A 25384-nucleotide genomic window follows, 5' to 3' on the forward strand; every position below is an offset into this window, starting at 1 on the left:
TTGAGCAAGAATGGAACCAGGGCAGATATGCATCAGCGATAACAATGCCCCATGCAGTGTTTTGAGTGAGTCAAACGTTCAGAAAGAATGAATCAGCAATAAATCAAACGTTTAGAAAGAATAAATCCACAAATAGTCAGTTGTTTAGAGATTGGATCAATGACAAGACTAAGTCAAACGTTTCAAATAAAAGTCTCCAGTCGTATCCACACAAACGTTCTCCCGTGCTGCTCAGCCCACTCATAAGCCATCTTTCTCTCTCTCTTTCTCTCTCTCTCTCTTTCAGGTTTTTAGTTTATTGTCTTGTGTATACCCTGATACTGTCGTGAAAAAAAAAAGTGAGTGCAGTATAGAGTTACGTGTGGCCACATCCTTACCGTGTCTTGCTGCATCTGAAAACAGAAAGACAATTACTTGAGCGTTTTTTTAATTCCAACCTTATTCCCTCTACTTACTTTTTCCTTTTTCTGTTTGATACCTGTATGATTTTGTTTTAATTGTTTCTATTTTACCTGCATGATTTTGCTTTAATTCTGTTTCTGTTTTATTTAAATATGACTAATTCATCTATTTAATATCTCCCCAATTCAAATTAGAGTTCTTTTCATGTTTTCAGATTATATATGCATATGTACTATGTTTGTGCATCATACAATACAATTGACCTCCTTTCCCCCATATAAATACTTGCTGTGTTTCAATTTTTCTTCCACATAAATTGCGAGTCATTAAACAAATTATTTGATGAAGTGCAGCTCCAGCCTAACTATAATGGTGGATTCACACAAATCATGCCTTTTCATTCACTTGTTCCAACAACATACTCAAGATGGCTGCCGTCATGGGCGTTACAACTGGTTTAATAGCTTAAAGACAGGTTTATTGTAAATTATGCAAGAATGTTAAACATGGTTCAATATACATGTCATGTACTAACGCTAAACTTTTAGGCGTAGCAGAAAAAGGCAACATTACTATTCCTCTATACGAGGGAAGTTTGGAATTCAATATTTAAAAGAAATCACAGTCCTTAATAAAACTATAAGCGTACCGCATTATTACATGAAATATGACTCGCCAACTGCATTATTACACGAAATGTATATATCACGGACATCCTATTCCCTGGACCCAAGCAGTAGAGTGTAAATCACCATCATTTTCTTCTCTAATCCGCAAATCGCAGCAAATGCTCGTCGGTGGTTAAATGTGCAAATTAAAGCGCACAACCGTTTACCGTTAAGCCATCCGGTCGAAAGAACTCAACCGCAAAAGACGCATTATTTGATACACCGATTCCGCTTTGCATAATTTATTCGCTTCACGAATTTCCGATGCATGTGTGTGTGTTTTTTTTTTTTATTTTAGCGTTGCACGAAGTTCTATATAAACTTGCGAGGCGTCAGTACCTTTAAAATATCAAGCACTTCAAAACATTAAGTCTGTCTGTCGTCAGACAGACCAGTTTATTTACAATATTTGTTATTCATTCATTCTTTTATAATAATAACTTAATTTATCAGAAAAATTCAACATTTTGGTTAACATTATCTATAATATTTTTATTCATTCAATCTTTCATAATATTTACTAATCCACCTTCTCAAAACAGTCAACATTTGGGTTAACATCCTCTTACAGTGTTTTCATTTATTCATTCTTCATAATATTCACTCATTCAACTTCTCAGAAACAGTCAGCGCCTGGGTTAATATTCTCTAGAAATTCAAAGCGCGAGTTAATTCTCATTCAAGTGTCTATCTCATCATTTTTTCCGCTGAGGCCTTATTTATCTCGCTCACCCCTTCACCGATACAAATCTAACTTCAGTCTTGCAGGATTTCACCGCTAGTTTCTGAAGAAACCTCAGAGTGAAACTCTCTCTCTCTCTCTGAGGTACAAAGGTATAATTCGCCAATGCATTCAGGCAAGAGCATAATTGCAATCAATACGATTTAATATTGCATGTTTGGGATCCTTGCTCTCCTCAAAAGGTACGGTAGGACTTCCAGCCCATTAATCTGGTGTTTCCATCACTCTGGTGGCCTACATACTAAGAGCAGCGCGCAGGCGTGCTTGTGCATACCCCAGGGATAAGACCTGGAGTGCTTGCTTTGCTTTGCACTCTCTGTTAGGGTGTGGTCGGATGCCTTCCACTTTCTTTTTTTAAAGAGATCATTAATATTCTTCGTGAGTCTCTACGCTTCTGGTGATAAAACGATGTACGAGGTCAATGTTTTGAGAGAGAGAGAGAGAGAGAGAGAGAGAGAGAGAGAGAGAGAGAGAGAGAGAGAGAGAGAGAGAGAGCCGAAGTTTGTCGTTTTCGTTCTCAACTTATAGTACGAGGCTCGACTTCTTGGACGGACAATTAATTTCTAGAGGTTATCTGGGTAAGCAAAACCAGTTCGCAGACCGAAGGAATTAGTTACGCGAGAAAGCAGAACGGGTCCAGGCCGTACCCTTCAAGCAAAATCATTTCTAACTCCACTGCTTGCTTGCTTGCTTGCTTGCTTGTTCGTTTGCCTGCCTCCGCCCGCGGTAGTTTCATTTGATATACCATTAGACTGGAATAAAAGCCAAGTGAACACCTCGTCCACTCCGAAGGGGATACTAATGCAGAGAGAAAAGGGAAACGGGCGAGCAAGCAGAATAAATGCAACCTTCGAAGGTGTATAAAACTCTTAGAAGCACTTCCCTGAAACGCCTCCTTGCTCCCAACTGACCCAATAGCTACCACCCCCCTCACGGGCATTCATCCTTTCCCCTTCCTCCTCCTCTCGGTGCTTCCAAAGTGACCACACCCTTGCATGCATCATAGAATATCTTGTTTTTTTTTTGTTGTTGCTTGTACGGGCAACACGAAAAAATGTATGAAAGCAGAATTAGTTACTTCCCGGCGCAGAGTACCAAGCCAGTCAAGCAAGAACTGCCAGCCAATGCTAATTCTGACCTATTTAATGAATGATGTTCAAACAGTTCCAAAGTTATTCTTTCATAAATCAATTTTCAAGAGTCACATGCGATGAAAGTACCCCAATTTTCTTGCTTTTCCTCAATTGTTCATATTCCAATAAAAAAATTCTTCCGTCCCGCCGCTGCAAACTATTTTAACTATAATACTGTTTTTGATTTGAGGATATTCACTGATTTCCAGTACATATATTAAATTTCGAGCAAACATAAGGACAGGTATAAATAAAGTGCCCCAGAATATCAAACATTCTAATACTTAAAACACAAGAGAAATTTTGAAAATAATAATAATGAAAAAGGAACAAATTCAACAAAAGTTAAATACGGTCGCGAGTCACAAAAGGATTTCAGAAAAAGAAAATGAAATAAATGAAGGAAATATGTCCAGAACCGAAAAAAAAAAATCCAGAAAAGAAAACAGCGACTGTGTCATAAATGGGACACCACTTAAAGTGCACAAAGAAATGTTATTTCGAGTCATTTCACACTTCCTAACCTCACAAAGAAGAGCCTGGCTGTGGCTGCCACCTACGAGACGACTTATGCCTACCTTTCAGAGTCTCGAAGAAGAAGAAGAAGAAGAAGAAGAAGAAGAAGAAGAAGAAGAAGAAGAAGAATAAAAGACTCCGACAAAAGATGGCGCTGTGATGTGGGATAGATCCTTTTTCCTTCACAGCGATAGGGGTAAGCTCGACGTTTTTAAGACTGATTCTCTCTCTCTCTCTCTCTCTCTCTCTCTCTCTCTCTCTCTCTCTCTCCATTTGATCACAAAGACAACAAATGGGGGTTTTCTTTAAAAAAAAAACCATCTTCCCCCTTCCTGTTATTTAAAAGCACCCTTACTGAAAATATTCTTCCTATATTTTGCCCTTTGACGTCATCCAGTCAGGACTCCTTGTATGTAGTCTCCCTTTTGTTCAGCAAGAGTTGGTCAATAGGCTAACCGTCAGTTCCCGTATTTAATCTCCAACCCTCCCCCCTTTCTCTCTCTCTCTCTCTCTCTCTCTCTCTCTCTCTCTCTCTCTCTCTTTTAATGGTGTAAATTCACCCACCCTCACCCACACTATAGTCATTGACCACCCACACAAAACAGCACATTTTCAGAAGTCTTCGCTCATCCTCCCCAAGTCTTTCGACCATAAATGAACGGAAAAGGACAGGGAAGGAAGGGAAGGACTCCTGATAGCTCAGAGCAAAGCAAAAGAACAAAACTTGTTCTTAATAAATCAGGGACATGTCTTTAAATATCGGATAAAATTCCCAGTTGTGTTAGCAAAACACGCAACCGATAACGCACACACACTCTCAAGGATCAAAATCGAAGTCAAAGGACACTGATCGAAATCCTTCCAGCTTCTCTTTGACAAAAGTGGCCACTTTTCTTGTACTTTCTCGTTCTAATGAAAGGCGCCTGTAGTGGTGACAACTAGCATTTCACGGTGTTTGGCACGAGGCTCTTTTCCCTTCCCTCCCTCTATGAGAGAGAGAGAGAGAGAGAGAGAGAGAGAGAGAGAGAGAGAGAGAGAGAGAGAGAGAGAGAGAGAGAGACTCATCTGAGGGCACAATAGCATGTTTTTGTGGAAAACCAAAATTCATAACCGTTTTTATTAATTTTCTCTACCGGAAAGTTGCTAAGATGCTACTCCAGAAAGTTGTCTTATTTTTTATATAGGTTTAATTACTAAGACTTTTTTTTAAAACCCAACATTCAAAAATCTTAGATAAGTTTAAATCTTTTGGGAAAATGTTTTTTTTCGGAAAAATAAAGAAAGCTTTAACTCATTAAAGACTGACACTAAACAGACCCGTCTTCCTTGAACCCACTCATATATTGCAACGAATACGTTTTTAGAGAATAATTGCGGTACATATTATGACAGACTGAATGCAGAATAATTACCGCACCATCGGAATGTGAAATAAAGATATCAATATTATTATAATTACAGAATTTATACTGAGACCAAATGAAAATGAGGCTGGATAATTTCAAAGAAAGCATTAAAATATCTAGCAACTTCTATCAATATGTTCCTAATAACTGAAATGAAAAAAAAAGAATTAATGGAAAGTTTCTCCTTCGATATATGACGGACCAGGTTGTGAAGTCACGTTTCTATGGGCAAAAAGAATCCTTTTCACTTATGTATAGTTTTTTCAACGCCGTCGAAACCAATTTGCATTTGTTAATTTAGCATGGACACTTGCCATCTCTGTAAATGAATTACGGTTAACTAGTTTTCCTCCGCCTTACACATCAGGTTACCGGGTCACAAACGGGTCATTACTCTCATTACTGTCCGCGACAGGTGTCCGTAAGAGCAACCATGGTGGCAAGTTAAGCAGGACACTGAACACCCAACATAATTTTACAACAGAAATTGTGAAATTCACTACGCCTAGTATGCGCAACTTGGACAAGTTAGTAGAATCAAATATTAAGTGAAAAAAAACATTTCCTAAGGAAGTTATACGTACGATTTGAAATCATAACATTCAGAAAACCAAACTGAGGTAATCAAATGAAACACGTTCGAACTTCAGACATCCAGCCAGCATCTCTGATGAACATGTGAGCAGCAGGTTGCTTACACAAGAGAAAGCTGCATCGTCTACAGTGAACTCCAGAGTAAGTTATATAAAGAATTAACTGGAGCTAAAATCTTCTCACTAGTCTTCGGTTATTCGGAGATTTTTATTAGGCCACCTGACTGCAAAGCACACCATACAATAAACTAGATTACGTACAGTCTATGTATACAGAGAAAATTTACGACGGAACACACAGCTACTATCCTCCGACCGACCGTATAAGAAGAGGCAAGGCTACAAAAACCTGACCAAACGTTCGGGTGGATGTCTTAGGCATAAACAGGTCTTCCTCATTGAAAATTTCTAGCCATAAGCAGTCAAAAGCCAGCGCTCAGGCTCCTTGGGAGCTTCGCTTCATTACCTTTTTATGGGAACCACTTAGTGTGTAGTTAATATGCGAGAGATTATTATTGCCAGGTAATTACCCAACGTGACCTGATTGCAAAAAGCGAACAAGAGCAGCGGCAGGCTGGCCCCTCGGAGTCTGCCTGGCGATGATGCCAGCCAGCCAGCATCTGACGCAGTCAGTCAAGACCTATATCTTGATGGGATTGTAGTAAGACGTTGTCGGCTAAATCTGTTATTGCAACAGGTTCTCAGAGGTATCAACGCATTACCGACGTAGGTTCTTGATAGCAGAACCTACAAGCACTGCAGGTTTTCCTCAGGCACAAGCCGGAATCCGCGTTAGAGTTAGTTCTTGAACCTGAAAACGAGGTAAGTTCTCGAAGACGGAATCTGTCAAAACTTTAGCTTCTTATTATGTACAGAGGACGCTTTACTAGATAAAGGCCTCCTTTATTCGACCCTTTAATAACTGACAGAAGCTTTAGATGCTCACAAGAACAAAGGAATACACACTTCGCTTATTAGACATTAGACTGATGTTTAAAGAGGTGATATATCACAATTTGGAAACTAAATAATTCTATTTAACGATCGCGAAATACAAAAGGGCCGCGACCCATACATAGTGCAGAAGAAAACAGTGGGATAAGGAAAATCATTTAAATTACAAGACGAATTACATGAGAACATGAGCGCTTCTTGTAATCCCTTATCGAGCCAATATTCGTACCGACTTCCCATCTAAACCCCTGCCCCACCCGTCTTCCCCCATTCTTCCCGGGATCCTCTCAACCAGGAAACCCGGGCGCAGAGCAAGTAAACAAAACGAGTGATTTAAGATGACGTAAACGGAGCAAGTGACCTTTCTCGCTGGAGGACAAGATATCCTATTGTAGAGATACCGGGAGTAGGCGGACCATCCTGATATCCATAAACACCCACAACACTTGACTCCTGGGAAACTGGCTCTTAGGTATCTGTTTATGCCGTAGTAAGGACTTTTCGCCAAGGACTACGCCTTTCGGATTTTCCTCGTCTCTTGACCATTTTCGTACTTTGAACGTTGCTTTCGAAGATGCAATCACTTGTTCGGTTGGGTTTTCGGGTGTCGTTGCGACTCTGCCGCTCACACTCGTTTCCTGATGTCTGTCACAAGCTTTAGTAATAATCGCAGGGAGCGTTCATTGCCTAAGGCGTCCCGCTTTCAGCAGCCGTCATCCATTCAGCTACTGATCAAACACAATATTCAAGATGCGGAAATGAATTTCATTGAAATCTGCATCAGAAATTGCTTAATTTTAACATATTACAGATATACCGTAAATAAATCATATGTTTGTTCCATTGCAGATTTAATTAAGGTGCCAACAGCTGAATGCATTGCTTACGTTACAAAATTAACTAAGACGATCGATTTTCGTTGAACGATGTAAAACAGTGCAACTGTGCTACAAATATGTTGGCATTTGCTGGGGAATTTGCTTGCGTGAAACATAACCGTAAGCATCATCGTTTAATAAAATAATTTATTGTGCGTATTTTTTTCATTAAATTATATAAAATAACAATATGAAACCAAAATTGCTACAGAAACGTAAAACAACAATAACACCACCACCACCAATAATAATAATAATAATAATAATAATAATAATAATAATAATAATACTATTACTATGTAAGCCAGCTTTCGGGTATAAATATGGCATAGATGTATCCCTGGCCTCATTCGCCTTTAGAGTATGGTAGAAAGCTCTGCCAGAACGTCAAGGAATCAATGAACTTTGGACAGCTGCTGCATGATTTACCTGCTGCTACAAAGACACTCATTCCAGATACTGAGAAACTACAATACAAACTAAACGGCATCCAGGGGGCCATGCTGTTTAATGAAGTGTGCTTAAGAGAGGGTCTTCCTCCGAGATATTCGAACCCACGGCTACACGACCTAAATGCCAGGAACTCCAGAGATACCCAGCAGTTTCGCCGCCGACTCCTCCACCGGTAGTTGGTGATTCAGAAACGCGACGAAGAGAAGGTGCTGGCACAACTGCGGCGCCTTGAGCAACTGTGGGATGCCCTTGGAGAGCATCCCACAATAATAATAATAATAATAATAATAATAATAATAATAATAATAATATTATTATTATTATTATTATTATTATTATTATTATTATATTATTTTCGAATTCTTCCCTTCTGAGAAATACTTCTAAGTAAAAAGCCTCAAGATTTAAAGTTACGATCGTTATGATGTATTCAGCCAATTTTATTTCTCTCTCTCTCTCTCTCTCTCTCTCTCTCTCTCTCTCTCTCTCTCTCTCTCTCTCTCTCTCTCTCTCCCCTTGGACTAATATTGCATAATCTTTTTGAAAAATAACAGACAGCAGCACAAACGACGTAATTTGCCAGACGCAAGAGGAGGTAAGGTTTTTAAATATATATATGTAAAATATATATATTATATATATAAATATATAATATATATATATGCATACATATATATATAAATTTTTCTGAAGAAGAGATGTTTTCGGAAAAAAATTAGTTTTTCTTCACGTGAACAAATATCTTTCAGAGAATAATTCTTTTATAGTACTATATTGATTTCCTAAAAAAAAAAAAATTTTCTCCGGGAAATAACCTTTGCAATGACAAAATCTTCCTCCAGAAAAAACCACTACTAATAGAACAAAAATCCTGTGGCCCAAGAAGTGTCGAGACCTCCCTCCGTCCGGCTACCCAAACTCAACTGGGCCAAATCTCCCAACTCCAGCCGAAGCTATTTAAATAGGAGAGAGAGAATGTTGACCGGCGACTGAATTTATGCTCGAGATTCATTCGCTGGGGCAGGTTTCAGGACGGCTCTTAAAAGTCGCTCTTTTTAATGAGGGAGCGAAACTCGAGGAACCAAAGATTCTCTTGTTTTCCAGGACCCGGGTGCCTCGGGAGCTCGTTAAAAACAGTGGGTCGGTAGGTAGACTAGGCTGTGCTAAGTGGAAGAATGTATTCTGATACACATACACACACAAACACATGTACAAGCTATATATTTAAATGTATATATATATGTATATATATGTGTGTGTGTATATATATACATATTTATATATATATATATATATATATATATATATATATATATATATATATATATATATATATATATATATATATATATATATATATAATTGATTAATTTATTCACCACAGGCCTTTTCCCTTTTGAATATGTGCCTGTAGAGGATGTTAACTTTCCGGCTATATACAGCATACGCATCGGTGATTTCGACAGACACATTTACTACCCTAGACATTTGGAAATCTTGAAGTGAACAGTAGCAAATCAAAGCTGCAAACAGTCTAAAAATATTGATCGCAATAATAGTAAAAAATGAAGTAAATAAATACTGGACTGGCAAGAGACATTCATCACCAGGCTGAGTTATAAGACCAGGAACACTGACGAATAACACCAAGCCAAATGCCATCACGCGAAATGTCAAAACTAAAAGCCCCTGGAAACCATTGGTGTGCGTGCGTGCGTGCATACGCGCGCGCACGCGTGCGCGTCTGTAGAAGCCTTGAAGATTGAGGGTGAGGGTGAGGGTGAGGGAGGGAGGGGAAGAAACAATCTGACTAGAGGACGGACCTACCGTCTTGGTTGGATGGTTTTAATGCCCCTATAAAGACAAGCTGTGAACCTTGAAAATTACGGGAAAAATTACATTTTTTCCGCTTAAATGTCAGCTGAATCGGGTCCTCTTGAATGAGGAGAGGAGCATAACAGGGGTTTTGAATTTGATTCAAATACTCGAAAGCCTACAACGTCTTTTCTGAAGGTCAACATTCTGGAGACTGATAAACATCACGGCATTTCAAGCTACTGATGCAGTTGACGATTTCTCTCTCTCTCTCTCTCTCTCTCTCTCTCTCTCTCTCTCTCTCTCTCTCTCTCTCTCTCTCTCTCAGGAAGCCCCTGAATCATACCTTCATTCCTCTTCCGCAAATATACTGACTTTTCCAAAACCATTTCTCAACTGGTTCCCACCAAAAAACTGATATCGAGGCGTAACATTATGGAGTTAAGTTTCCACAAAAAAGGTAAGACAGGTCAGAAATACGATTGTCAACGACGACCCCAGTAATTGTACCAAAAATTGGTTTCAAAAGGCCATTGTTTAAAGCGACACGGATCCAAAACTTCCGGATATGAAGCCTAACTTAATTTAATCAAAGCAGAAAATAAATTCCATGACGTTTGAGTACGCATGTTGAATACATAACCAGCAATAAAAAAAAAGAACGTTTATAAGAAAAATAACTAACAAAAGCTTCGCACGCCCTGCAGCAGCTACTCTCCCTTCTTGTAGTTATGCTCTTCTTCCGGTTGTTACGCACCTTCCAGGAGTAAAAAACAGACAAAGTATTTTCATACAGAAAATTATAACGAAGATTTCTGGGTTCCTGATATTGTGCTGATATCATTTTTTTTTTTACTTAGACATTTTTGCCGATAAGTAACAGGCGTTTCTTCTATCTGGTTTCGCACGGAGACCGTGAAAACTGACATTAAATAAAAAAAAACCTTTGAAACAAAGTCACAGAAAATTCCGTTTGACCACAAAAATCAAAACTGATTACTATAAACGCCTTACGTGACTTACCAAATAAATAACCGGAGCAATATAAAATAATGACGGCCACCAACCTGACGTCTCGAAAGTGTTAAGGAGTATTCTACTCCAGGGTAAAAAAAAAAAAAAATAAATAAATAAATAAATAAAAATACACCTGCCTCAAGAGTTTCTACGAACACAACACAACCACGACCAATCAATTCCGTCGTCTTCATCTGCGCAAAGATACACACAAACAATCCTAACAAAATTCTGTCGTTTAACTGGTTGAAGTTTTTACTGGACGGCGTTTCTACATTCCAAAGTTTCGCGTTTTGCAGCAAACGAACCGCATGCGTCACCTAACTAACCACGCATGCGCAAAAGAGAAGGGAGAAAACAATATGACATAAACGCGAACCCTCCCGAACTTGGTAACAAATAACCAGCGAAGGTTGAAGCTAAACGGGGTCATGTCACCTACACTGCACTACATTCGGTCGAGTTCGGCAGCCGTTCCATGGACCAAAGACCGTCCCCCACCCTACTCCCCATTCCCCGGGGAACGGGAGTAAGAGCAGACTAAAGTCTGACATACGTAGAGAGTACTTGCTTCGGCAGTTCTTGTACTAAAATTGGAACGACACAGGGAAGTTTAGAGAGTGAGCGAATCCAGTTTTATATAGACTCAAAAGCACTCTGGCTGACGGGGGAGCCTATTTGAATTTTGGAGTGCTGGAATTTCAGAAAATAAACTGTTGTAAAGTTGGGATTCATTTGGGCGCCCGCAAATACACACACACACACACACACGCGGACACATACTATCTCGCAGAGGCAACCGCAATCCCCTTGAACTCTTTTTCCGTCCAGCGTAAAGTATTTAGAGTATAAATGTGTATAAGTCTAATATGTCTACGAGGATGTGGAAAATCCACGAGATGGTGTTGCGTGAGAGACGCGTTGCCAAAAGGTATTGTAAAGTGGAGATTAGCAAGCCTTCAGGCGGCCTTGTGGTAGAGAGGAGGTAGGAAGAAAGAAGGGGTGGTTAAATTCTCTCTCTCTCTCTCTCTCTCTCTCTCTCTCTCTCTCTCTCTCTCTAAGACAACACAGGTCTTCATCTGGTATCAACCCTCGAAGAGATATGCGTTGTTATGTCAAAGCATTGCTTTGTAACAAAAGGCTTGACCATTTAAATAGGTGTCATCTTCCGCCGATGAAACTAAAGTAAAAACCTGGAAATAAAACTCAAGACGACTCAGAGGAGAGAACGAAAAAAGTACTCTCGAAATGAAAAAGAAGAAAATTGAGAGAGAGAGAGAGAGAGAGAAAATGCTTCTCGAAAGGTAGGCCCCGAAGCACTAGAGCGGGTCTTACGTTCTTCTTGCAATCTTGCCACTCTTATAGCTGGACGATTTGCAGCCCCAAAACCCCCGCGCTTTTTCCGAAGTTGAACACCAGTCCCTGCCCACCCACACCCCACCCCCACCCCCATTCATGCTCGGGGCATTGGAGGGCCAACTTTCATCCTATAGGTGATAAGGCTTATTATATCATTAGAGAGTAGTCGCTGAGGAAGACCAGTTTTGGTGGATGCCTCGAGACCGCACAACCGATGACCAGTTCCAGACGGAGTCTATCCAGACCACCCGCGTACATCAAGGATGTCAGTCAGTACCACATCGGCTGAGTTTATAATAAGCATTCGGGAAGATTGAATAAATGCCACAAAAACAAAGGACCCCTCGAAGCACCAGTCACTGCGTACTTGGCTTCATTATTTTTTAACCTTCATTCCTTGAAGAGAATCAAAGAAAGTAACCAGACTAGTTTCAAAGTATTTTTATAGAATTCAGAACGTCAAAAATAAAGGAAGTTTTACATCTTTTTGCCAGGGTAGGTTTCACGTGGAAATTCAAGAACAGACCGACACTTACAATATGTAACGAAATGTTGGACCTAAGAAAATTTGGTTTCTATAATCAAACCTCGTCTCAGAATTTGAGTTAGTTCTTAATACTCCAGGACCGTACAAAGCTAAACATTTGGAGACGAAGGCAACTGGTCTGTCACTTTGGAGAGAGAGAGAGAGAGAGAGAGAGAGAGAGAGAGAGAGAGAGAGAGAGAGAGAGAGAGAGAAACTGATAAAAGATGAAAACAGATGGGTGATCAGTCACAATGACCTTCTTGACATAAAAGATAATGTCACACCCTAGATGTCACTCTCCTTATCAATCTGTACAGTATACTGTCCATGAGGGAAGGGTTATAAGGAGTTGTTCACTGCAAGAAATGAAAGAAATTTTTGATTCCTCAAATAAACCTATATATGCGATCGTTAAGAGGAACTTGGAAAGATGCCACCGAAAACATAAGATTTAAAGAAAAGAACCTTAATTTACAAGAGGATACTGTATTTCAACAAAGTAAAACATATTGAAGAATGACCACCAGTGACGGAAATAAAAAATGAAGAGGGAGAGGCTGGAGGAAGTATTGTCAGAAGGGAATTATAAAATGAAAAAGCAGCAGCAGCATCAGCCGTACTCCTTCACCGACTGGGCATTTCTCCAGTCATCGCTGCCCAGGGGCACCAGAATGACGGCGGCTACATGTATCTAATGATGGGTTGTATCAACTACTTACAGGCCAGGAGAAGAAGTGTCATCCATGTTGCAATAACCTCTGCAATAACTTCGCCAGCAATCACACAAGACTACCCATTACGAAGTTATTTCGTTGGTTGGAGCGGAGAGAGAGAGAGAGAGAGAGAGAGAGAGAGAGAGAGAGAGAGAGATGACTTGGGCATACCATTAATGCTGTATAGCAGCAGCGTGCCCAATCGCCATGAATTGTGGATAGTAAAAATGACGCGAACTGATACGAAAAGCATTGGAGAAAATGAAAATTTCTCCCAACATAAAGCAAAAACAAAAGAAATTTGGTGACTCTGCAGTCCCAGAACGTATTGAGTAGAAGAGGAGAATGGCAAGAGTTTATAAGCTTGCCAAGAAGGCTTGTCCACTGCCTGATAAAGTTATTATAGGTCTGGGTCGAAAAACAATTTCCGGAGCCTTCTTTCGTATCTCAGTAGGTGCAGAGAGAGAGAGAGAGAGAGAGAGACTGACTCATAATTTTAAAGGTACACTTACAATCACCCGAAAATTTTTGAGGTTAATGACTAAAGAAAACTTCTGATATTTAAGTTGTTTGCAAAGTACTGTAGTGTGTTATGAAATCTCCCTCTTCTCTCTCTCTCTCTCTCCCCCTCTCTCACATACACAAGGGGCGCGACGAGATCTTCACAAATCTTTGAGCCTATTGAGTAGCTATGACTAACAAGGTTGAGTCCCACACGGCGAATGGTTATACACATAATAGCGTCTTCTTATTTCTTGCTTGACAATGATGGATCACAGGGTGCATGGTTCAGTGTAAAAACATCGAGAGAGAGAGAGAGAGAGAGAGAGAGAGAGAGAGAGAGAGAGAGAGAGAGAGAGAGAGAGAGAGAGAGAGAGAGACTGACTCCACAGGCATCAAAAACTACGAGATATGTTTTTAATTAAGGATCAGGAAATGAAGGCTATGTTATGATGAACCATCTACAGCACTTGAAGTTTAAGAGAATGTGAGGAGGAAACTATCAGCTCAGGAGGGAGGAAGGGCAATAGGAGGATGAACACGTATTAAGGCCACCTGATAAAACCTAAATGATCAATTGCATCAAATAACCCAAACGGCGGGCCATTAGCCGCACAGTAAAAAGGACCAAAATGATCCACCTGGATATTAATTTTAATCTAATTAAATGTACTTAGGCTGGATTAGTACCTACACGCTCAAAAGGTAAATTTTGAAACTTTTGTTAGTGAATATACGAAAATGGCCAAAACCATCCCGTGTGTAACAACTAAAACATCTCGTAAGGGGCTTTATATAGTCAATATAAGCTTTTGAGTTGGTCAGTTTACCAGTTCTAGTTATTGGCTATCGCTATTTTTATTTTTTCTTAATATATATTTATATATATTAATGAAAATATATATATATATATATATATATATATATATATATATATATATATATATATATATATATATATATATTCAAGTAATTCAGAAAAATTCAAAGTTAATCCATTACGTACAAGTTCTTACCAGAATCTTTTGAGCCTTTACTTACACGTTATTCTCTCTTTCTTTTTTTGTTTTTTGTGACAGGATACGAGGTATGAAGCCCCACGCACCACTAATCACTCTCATCGTATCTTAGGAACGGAGAAGAGGAACCTACTAACCTAACCTAACGTAACCTAACCGAGACAAAAGCACGCATATCAACACCAGTCAGTCCTCACAAAAACCAACCCGGGAGTTCCCAACCCCCCTGGTAGAGCACACGCTTTCTAGCTCCCCGACAGTCATTCGGGCACTGGACTAATTAAGTACCTGATCGAAAGTAGGACTCACCTGAGGGCACATCTTGCACTGGTACTTGCGAGCGGATCCGTTATTTGCCGGGTTTTGTCCGATGCCCGGGGTCGAGGGCGGGACCTTTGCTGCGTTGATGGGCTGAGGGACGATGAGCATGGAGGGCGTGGAGACGGTGGGTGGCGACGCCGAAGACGCGGAGCCGTTGCTGCGGGCGTAGAGGGACGCGGGCGCCATGTTGTGGGACGATATGTCCAGCCCGCGTCCGTCTAGCCGCTCGTCCAGGCTGTTCGGATGACCTGCGAACGAAACACATCCAATAAGTGACCTACACTTATAAACACTTCAGAAATATAAGTATTTATACTCACAAGTCATTATCAGCATTTAGATATACACATGACGTCATTGTTTTGGTATATGTAAACAACCTACAACTAACTAGAGAATACCACTAATGAACACATATTCATAAACACATCAAAATTCTATTTTTTTCATATTCATAAGCCGTTGCAATTTTCAAGATTTTTGGACAAATAGCAAGTAACCGTTGTATATGTATGAAAAACCTAAAATGAAAGGGCGATAAATGCAAAAATATCAAAATTAAGGATATCTATGGTTTACAAATACTACAGCTTTAAGTGTATCAGTGGCCTAAAATGCATTAGCCTATCACCATGCCCTAGGTAAAATATTTCATTCGCCCTGTAAATACTAAAATTTGAAGATTACATATGAATAGTTTTGTATAAATAAGGATTATACATTTAACAAACACCCATTTTATACAATGTTATCCATAAAAAATCTCCTCGATACTGCCATTTTATAAAATAAACTTCATAAGATCATATGGACATAAGTACTTTACGATCACTACGTATATAAACTTGAAATATATTCAGATAGTTATGGTGAATTCCAAGAATACAACAATGTTAGGTATAAAAAAAAATTAAAGACAACCAAATTGTTAAATGCGCCTAAGCTACGGCTGCTTCAAAACGGAAAAAACTTACACTATAATAAACGATAAATGTCAGAAGGCATAATTACTTCCAACAATTATTTAAATTTTTGTTTCAAAAGAAAGTATGACATTGTCAGAGCATCTCAGATCTTACTAAAATAGAAAAAATTGCGCGATACTTTCCTTTGTTTTGCTGTTAGTCAATGAAATTCGAAATATAATTTTACCTCTGCGACTGGGAAATTCCGACTTTACCCTACGCGAATTGAGAGAAATGTAGTTTTTCAAAAGCACATACGTTCGTACACACAAAAACAAACACATCCTTTGCCATAATGCACTCAGCTTTTCCCATAACTTTCCATTCAGGACGCCGTCTGTCGATTATCATGTTTGCGCTCAATATCGCAAATAGGTGGTCCACGGCTATGATGATATATATATATATATATATATATATATATATATATATATATATATATATATATATATATATATATATATATATATATATATATATCTAAGGTGATTACTGAAACTGACTGACTTATGCAGCTGATCAAAGTAATTTTGTTTTTCCATATTTCACATATTCACATACACATACAAACAAAACTACACACACACACACACACACACACACACACACACACACACACACACACACACACACACACACACGCAAACACACCAACGCAAAGATCAACACAATAATTCTATTTTCTGACCAAAAGTAAGCTAAGATACCTTAGTCAAAACAAACAAACCAAAACAAAAAAATGATGATTCCTAAAAAAAAAAAGTTGAAAGCATATAAGAGCTCCCCCCAGCCTCTCCCCACCCACCAACCCAACTTCATCATGAGAAACAACTCTCCAGAACTGGAATGGGTGGGGTATCTGTCTTGTCTCGCATGCGAGGGCGGGTGGGCGGTGTCCCTGGGTACAGATGGGGGAAGGAAGGACAAACCTCGTGCTCATGCCCACCTTGGGTTAGGTGGGGGCTAGGCTGGCAGTAGGGAGGGAAGGGGGAGTCCTGGGGCAATGCGATCAGGTGAGCAACCAGTGAACAGATGTACGCGAGAAGACCCAAAAAACAAGTGTGTTACACGGCACGATACAAAAAGGGTAAACATAAGGTAAAAAACTGGTAATATGGCGGATACAGGGTGCAGAGACACGTGGGCTGAGAGAGAGAGAGAGAGAGAGAGAGAGAGAGAGAGAGAGAGAGAGAGAGATACATTGGTTGTAGGTGCTCTAGAGGTAATTGATCAATAAGAGAGCAAGACAGAATATGTTTTTAAAACGTAGCTCTGAGAAAGATACACATACATACATACATACATACATACATACATACATAACAACGCATATCATTGTACTTAAGGTAGAGTTCTGACCCCCCAACTTCTACCGGACAGATTCTTTGAAAATTGCAGTGTTCATAGATGATAATGAGAGAATATTTCTCACCAAATTTTATTGCTCTTAAGTAAAAATTACGGGAGTTTTAAAATTTTTTATATTTTTTAAAGATTTTTGAATTAATGTGACTTTCTAACTATCAGAGATATATGCTTGAAATTTTCAATATAGAATACTTACAATAGTGTCAAACAATTAGTCGTTTAACATTTTTGATATTATAAAAATTTTTTTGTATTTTTGTTTTTTTCAAATTTGAAAAAAATCAAAAAATTTCCCCAAAATTATATATATAAAAATAGGAAATATGCAACGACTAAATCCTTAAAACATGTTTTCTAGCACACAGTGCAATTTACTGAATTAAAATATTTTCAATATTAACGGCGTTATATCATTCTAAATGCAAAAAGTTACAACAGAGAAAAATGGCCGCTAAAGATAAACAACCTGTCAGTGTCACTGGTCTCTTATCTGTCAATGTCACTGCACATATATACAAAGTCAAATTACACAAAATATTTTTTAAAATACATAAAAATATTCATAATTTGTCTGAGAAGACTAACAGATTGCTTTAGAGGAAATAATTTAATTATATATTGTACATATATATACAAATAAATAGACTCGCCTTATGCACAGCTTCTTGAGAGGTGATCAGATTTGGCCCTTGGTCCCCTCCCTTTTTTCTTTAGTAATAGCAAAGCTGCTACTAAAGAAATAGGGATATTGACTACATACACTCTTATATATAAATATAAATTATATATATAGGTATACATAGTGCAGGGTATCATTTGCAGCCACACAAACTCATTGTGGCCAAGTTTTAACTAAAAGGCACCTGCTTTGTAGTCTTCACATGACTCTTCTTCACGTTTCCTTTTCTGTCCAGATTTTGTCCCAGTGTTTCTTCTCTTTTCAAAAAACTCCTGAGTTCTTCTACCATACTCTGTTTGGCCAAGTCCTAACTCATGTAGCACTAACTCGTCGCCATAGCCAAAGTTGTGCTGTATAACAGTTACTCTTGCTGCAAATATTACCTTATCTAAAATGGCAAATTTTGTTTTCCTGCATTTGTTCCAAAGTTTACTGTGAAGACTCTCATTTCCATTCTGGGTTCTCCCATGAAGACAGCGTGCAAGCAATGCAGGTTCTGTTAAATCTTTATAGATGCCTAAGATTGCCTCTTGCATCTCTTCTGACACTCTAAAATAGACTTGCATCTCATTATGAGAGTTAGGCTGTTCTCCCCTGGCTCTACTCTTGTTATAGAAACACCAGGAGTCCTCTCCTTCTGGGCATAAATGGTGTTGTGGCTTCTCGTCTGTGCTTATCAAATGACAATAAGTTGACATTATGGCATCTGCCATGTTCTCCACAGAGGTGTTGACGTGTCTTCTCATGGCAATGACATAGTATCTGGCCATATTGTTTATCACTGCATCAGTTAATTTATGTTTCCCAGAAAGCAGACTCAGCCACCTCACCTTTCCTGTCTTGGTTACCTGCTTTATTCTGTTGGCTTTCTTCAGTTCATCTAATCTGTGTCTCAGTCGCTTTCCAACATGACTTATACATTCTTCTTTGTGACAGGACAACTTTCACCATATGGGCCCTTGCCATCATTCAATTTTTGTAATGAATGAAATGTAGAAGAGTCTCCATCAGAGACCATTACCTTGTATCTCATTTTATTTTTTTCAACTGATCTTTGCCACATTGTTGTAGCAGCATGTGGCTCCATGCCTCCTGAAGTGCCAGAGTAATTCTTAGTGCAAGCCTTATTTTCCACATGCTCCTTCTTCCAGTCTTCAAACTCCTCTTTAGTCATTGTCTTCTTCTTCACTCTTGACTCTCTTATAGCACAAGCATGACAATATGTTGACAGGACTATGAAGTCGACAATCATCCCTAATTTCATTTCAATAACAAAAGCAGCACCAATTTTTGACCTATGGCCTCTTGTCAGCCATGTAGCATCAAAACTGACATCTATGTCTAACACTCCTTCTTCATCAGGAAGTATTCCTTCGTCCTTATAGCAACGGAATACTGAATCCAGACAATATCCTTTCAACTTCATATATTTTTCACTAACCGTATCATATATGACTCTTTGATATTTGTCATAAACACTGGCTGCAAAAAGCCGGCAGACCTAATACTGCATTCTGCCTCATAAGGCCGCTATTCCCACTATCATTTATCATGCTTGAATACACCATACGAATATTAGTGTCTGTAAATTCTTCTTCGACCCATCAACAATAGCAGTATCTGGTGGATCTTCATACATCACTTTGAAGCACGTGGAACATTTTACTATGAAAGTAGCATCACACTGTTTTCTATCAGTTATTTCTAGTTCACAAGAATTTTTACATTTGTCACAAAAAGCTATATTTCCTATCATCTTATTGAGTCTCGCTACTGTCAACAGCGCAATTCCTTCATCTTTTAATTCGGGTAATTTCACCCCTTCAACATAATGTAAACGTTTCTCACGTGGAACGACTGTTGTGGCTGAAGTTGTTTCTGTCATGGCGCCAGCACTCGACTGGGAAATGCCAGCTGTTGCTTTTTCTCTTGTTTTTGCAGTTCTTATTTTAGTTAGCTGCAAGGCACGAGCCTTCTGTGCTTGTTTAAATTTCTTGGGACGCATTTCTGATCACTAGTATATCGAAGAAAAACGATATATGCTGCGAAAAACCGAAAAAGCACAACACACCAGAAACGAAAATCTAACAACAAACCTCTGGCAATTGACTCTAAGCTCCCGCTCTACAGTCTACAGCAAATTTCACTCGTCCTGTCGTTGCCGTAAGTCGTACCAACGTATCGTACACCCTTTTACGATCGGATAAAAAAAAAGCGTCGAAATATCTTAATATTTGCCAATTGTGTCAAAACTACTGCTGGATATGTTTATAGGTCAGGGAGTGGCTACATGACGCGTGGCCTTTAAACGCCCCAGGACCTTTTAAAGTTATCGTACGCCGCCAGCATTACGCCACAAACCGCTCAGAGAGTCACAGAACGCATATGGAAGGTTTCGTTGTTTATGATAATTTTCGAATTTTTTGGTCAGAACCCGCCCTTAAGGTTTTACAAGACATAATCCTTTATTACCAGCTCGCACATAAACGCACATACTGTCTACATCCACACACATATATCGCAAATAAACCCAAAGGACATTCGACAACGACAACAACAACAAAAAGAACAACAACAACACCATTCGTCCGCCCGACCATGTACGGCCTGGACTGAGCACGGCAAATGTCAAAGAGCAAAGCTTTGGTACCGTAATATGCGGGGCAAACGAGTTGGGCATGTGTGCGGACTGCCCCCTCAACCTTTCTGATACTTATAGACAATGATCACCACTAAAGGCAAAGAGGAAAAGCTGAATGATAAACACTCGGGAGAGAGAGACAGCTAACGAAGGTGAACATAACACGGAGGTATTTCGATGACATGTTTTTGAATGCAAGTTTTGACCAAACGGTCTCTCGTAGTCTCCAACTGCTTGATGTATGTCTCAAGGTCTGAAGGATTTTGTAGGCCTTGATATGTACATTCCTACTGGGGAATACATTTGAACATTAACTAAAAACGATCTGTCGGGAAATACAGTTTCGCCATGTAAGGAAGTTAGTGTCATGTTCAATTCCACATTTCACAACAACGGAAAATCCAAAATGAATAGGCGATAATACGTCATAACTAATGGAAAGTGAACGCTATGTAACAGAGTGACCTTTACTTAAGACGTTTATCCATAGTCACTGGGAGTCTCTCTCTCTCTCTCTCTCTCTCTCTCTCTCTCTCTCTCTCTCTCTCTCTACTTTTCCGTCCGAGGTGGCGTTCAGTTATCTGGACTTTTTGCTTACCTTTTGACCCAGCTCACTGCTTTCGATCAGCCTTCTTACGAGAGGACTGGACTCTACTCTTTAGATCTTGGCGCTAAACCATCATCCCATCTTAAGAACGCTAGTATTATTCAAATAACACGACGCTCAAATAATGACCAATACTTCCAAAATGTCATTTCAGGACTCGTATTACCATATTACCCGTGACAACAGATAGTGACTTGTACGTAAATACAAAAAGAGGGTCCGTTTAACCGTTGAACATAACGCAAGCCTCCACATGCCACTTATTTTCAATAGGAAAAAGCAAACGCTGACGTAACGAAAAATATGGGGGGTAGGGGGTGTGAAGGGGATCTACAGGAGATGGGAAGGGGGCGAGAGGAGAACGGAGGAGGTATTATTAGTATATAAAAGTTGAGTTTTAATTTCTCGATAGACGCAGACGCAAAGGACTGCGTTGCAAGTTAAGATCTGGAAGGCGCGAAGGGAACAGGGGAAGGGGGGGAGGGGGACAGCCTTTGGAGGAGAAAGGAGGGGTTCTCGAGGATATTTGGAGGGGAGGGTGTAAGGGCGGGGGAGGGAGAGAGGTTGAAGTGAAGGTATATAAATGGTAAGGGTGGGCGTGAGAGTGCGTCTGTGAGCAAAGTGAGTATCCTTGGTAGGAATGTCAAGGAAAGACAGAAAAAACGCACCCTGGTCCCCCGTAAGACTTTGTGTGCGCCTTTCGCCCACTTGCGGAAGACCGACCAAACTCCAGCTTTGAACTCAACTCCAAGACCTTTTCAAGACACTTCCGTTTTTTTTCCTTCTTCTTCTTCTTCTTCTTCTTCTTCTTCTTCTTCTTCCATTTAGTACGTTGTTGTGGGTTTTGTTATTTTGTCTTTTTAAATACAGCACTTTATTGTGTTTTTTCGTCTAAAAATTTTTAAAAATTTTAAACTGGAGATGATGGAATAGATCGAGATTTATGATTCTAGCCACTTGCAAATAAGTTCTAGCGAATTTTGAAGTCTTTCTTAAACTTTCAAACCGTGGAAGGAAGTCGTCTGACACTGGAATTATCGAGGTAACTCAACATACACAAGAAATAATTCACCATGAAACCAGTTCTAGTATAATTCCACGCAACTTTTGATCAACCGATTATAACCGTTCGGTTATAATCCATTGATCAAAAGTTGCGTAAAATTATTCAAGAAAATAACACAAATATTTATTTTGCTTGAAAATGTGCAAACACCCATTAACTCAAACGATAATTAGCGCATCTGCTATCAAAGATTAAAATAATTTAAGAGAGCGCACACACAATATTGCTTGCACAAAAGCATGAAGACTGTGCTGAGAAGCATTGCAAACAAAGCTGTTTTAAAGAGGCGCATTTCTTTTAAAGAAATTAAGTTCTCTCTCTCTCTCTCTCTCTCTCTCTCTCTCTCTCTCTCTCTCTCTCTCTCTCAACTTCGACCTGATATATCTTAACATACGGTAACATACGGTGGAAAAATGATCTTATTTAATTTGCTTAGCTTTACAGAATAACGCTAATATAAACTAAATTTCAATACAAATTAACATATAAATCAAACTGAGTGTAACAGGTATTTTCGCCTTTGTATGGAATTAAATATTCAAGAGAAATTTTTTGCTAAAAATTTTACGTATGTATGTATGTATATACATATACATATATATACACACACACACACATACACACACACACACACACACACATATATATATATATATATATATATATATATATATATATATATATATATATATATATATATTTACTAATAATGAATGTACACACATATACAACTGAATGTATATGCTTTAACTTGTTTAAAAATACCATATCAGAATGCGGTATAAGGTTAATGCACCTTATAAACTTCACCTTCAGTCATATGTATATTAACAAAAAGGGTACTGTAACTAAAAAGTCTATTGCATATCAGAGGGGAGGCTTTAGTGATAACCAAAGCTAAAGTAATGCTGTGTATATTCTATCTTCCAAATAATGTATAAAACTCTGTTTTATAATATATACGTGTATATACACTGTATATATATATATATATATATATATATATATATATATATATATATATATATATATATATAAAATATATATATATATATTGCATATATAAAACTTCATTACCACACATAGCTAACATAACATTTTTCTAAACAGCAAGTGATTCGACTATAATTATAAAAATCACATGTACCTCCTGCTCTTCAAAATAAAAATGTTAAACGTTACCATGACCTAACGTGTGACTAGTCCCTACTTCTACCCATACCCCTGTTCATCTCGCAAGACTCAAGAACAACAAAGCAACATAACTGGTTTTAACCTGCATATGCAGCCATGCAGCCTCTGGGAAAAAAAAACAAAAAATGGGAAACTTGCAACACGGCAAAATCTAGCAACAATCTGGGGCATGCATACCTTGCAACAGTCCACTCCAACCGCTCCCCAAGCTCATAGCTGTAAAGATATATACATATACGATGGGACCATCCAGTAATATTGGAAAAACAAGGATATAATCTTTCTTTTACATATGGAATATTAAAAAAATGAATTTCAAGCACAAAGAAGTTTAGTTTACGTAGCATGAGCGAGCAAAGAAGAAAACAAAAATCAAAAGGATGCATAAATATATGAATCAAATAATAGTACACTTTTCAAAAATGGAAAGAGATGTAGCTAATGATTACTGAATATATACAAAGCCAGAATGAAGAAGGAAAAATACAAATGATACATATTTATTTTATTTTGTTAGACACAAATGGAGTGACTTTAATGTTATTAAAAATAATAGTCATGACATTAGTAATGAAATAATGGGTATGTGTAATAGAAAACAAAGCTAAAGGTACTTAAGAATAATAAGAATAATAAGTAAGTGCAATGAAAATCATAGCTACATTTGACATTAAAGATGTATGAGATCTTTTTATCTGGAAGCAAGGATAGTGATATAAAACTATATTTTGTTACTGAAAGTCAAAAAGTTACTGAAGTGAAATTTCTTACTATGAATATAAGGATTTATATTACTGAAATCAGAGCTGTCAATATTGAAAAATGTTTTTAATCTAAGAAAATTAAAATAAAGTGGAGCAAACCAGTGATGCACGAGAATTTTTTTCAGATGAAATAATAGATTGAAGCTTAAGAATAGTTACTGACAAACTGGAATTAGTAATGAGAGAAAACAATCAATTATGAAACCAAAGCTCCGGTAATTACACAGAGAAGAACTCTGACCTTATAAAATTACATGAGCCAGAGCTTATAGAACTTTTAAATTGATCTGACTTTAGATAATTATTGTCAACACCTCACCAGTGTATTAATAATAAAGTTAATGAAGTCGGTATGAGTGGATGTACCACTAATAAGCTTAGATTAGTAAGTTCAAGCATGAAATAAACTAACAATATTTCCCAGAAGCACTAAGCAAGACAGATTAGTTGACAGTCTACATGAGGACGTAATTAATTACTACAGCAAAAAAGGTAAATACATAAATTTTTGTTGAAATGAGTCTAGTGCTCACTTATCAAAGATAAAGAAATTTAGTAGGGTACAGAAAGAAAGCAAAGTATTGATTGTAAAGAGAATGGACAAAAAAAAAATAACAGTACTGCAGTTATCAAAATGTAAACAAATAGTGGTTTCACTAATGAAATTTTAACTAAAACTTTTTTTACAGGTTAATCCAATCTGCAGGTGAAAAATAGCAAATATGTTAGAGCGAATGGCATAATACAAGAACATAAAGAAAACATGCTTAAGGTAATATCCACCTCAGTACGAGTAGATAATGGATAAATAAACCCAAGAAATTAACCAAACAACCAATAACTGATTACATATTAACGGAAGTTATATGTCAATTTCAGAATCATGTCTTTTATGTATGTATATATATATATATATATATATATATATATATATATTATATATATATATATATATATATATATATATATATATATTATATATTATATATATATATATATATATATATATATATATATATATATATTATATATATATATATATATATATATATATATATATCTATTATATATATATATATATATA

General features: G+C 38.0%; 1 protein-coding gene across 7 annotated transcripts in view; it reads right to left on the reverse strand.

Moving 5' to 3' along the window:
* The window catches only part of LOC136828426 (zinc finger protein rotund-like), a 505572-nt gene that overhangs the window by 28877 nt on the left and 451311 nt on the right, over positions 1 to 25384 (reverse strand). For 3 of the 7 annotated variants that reach the window (XM_067086470.1, XM_067086466.1, XM_067086472.1), the window contains 3 exons: positions 23714 to 23752; positions 15005 to 15264; positions 378 to 392 (listed from right to left, as the gene is read on the reverse strand). In XM_067086470.1, the coding sequence (XP_066942571.1) occupies positions 378 to 392; positions 15005 to 15264; positions 23714 to 23752 (314 nt within the window). The remainder of the gene's footprint in view (positions 1 to 377; positions 393 to 15004; positions 15265 to 23713; positions 23753 to 25384) is intronic. The other 4 variants (XM_067086471.1, XM_067086468.1, XM_067086469.1 and 1 more) reach the window with 2 other exon arrangements.

This window comes from Macrobrachium rosenbergii, chromosome 42 (assembly GCF_040412425.1).
Source record: "Macrobrachium rosenbergii isolate ZJJX-2024 chromosome 42, ASM4041242v1, whole genome shotgun sequence".
In the NCBI taxonomy this organism is placed as follows: domain Eukaryota; kingdom Metazoa; phylum Arthropoda; class Malacostraca; order Decapoda; family Palaemonidae; genus Macrobrachium; species Macrobrachium rosenbergii.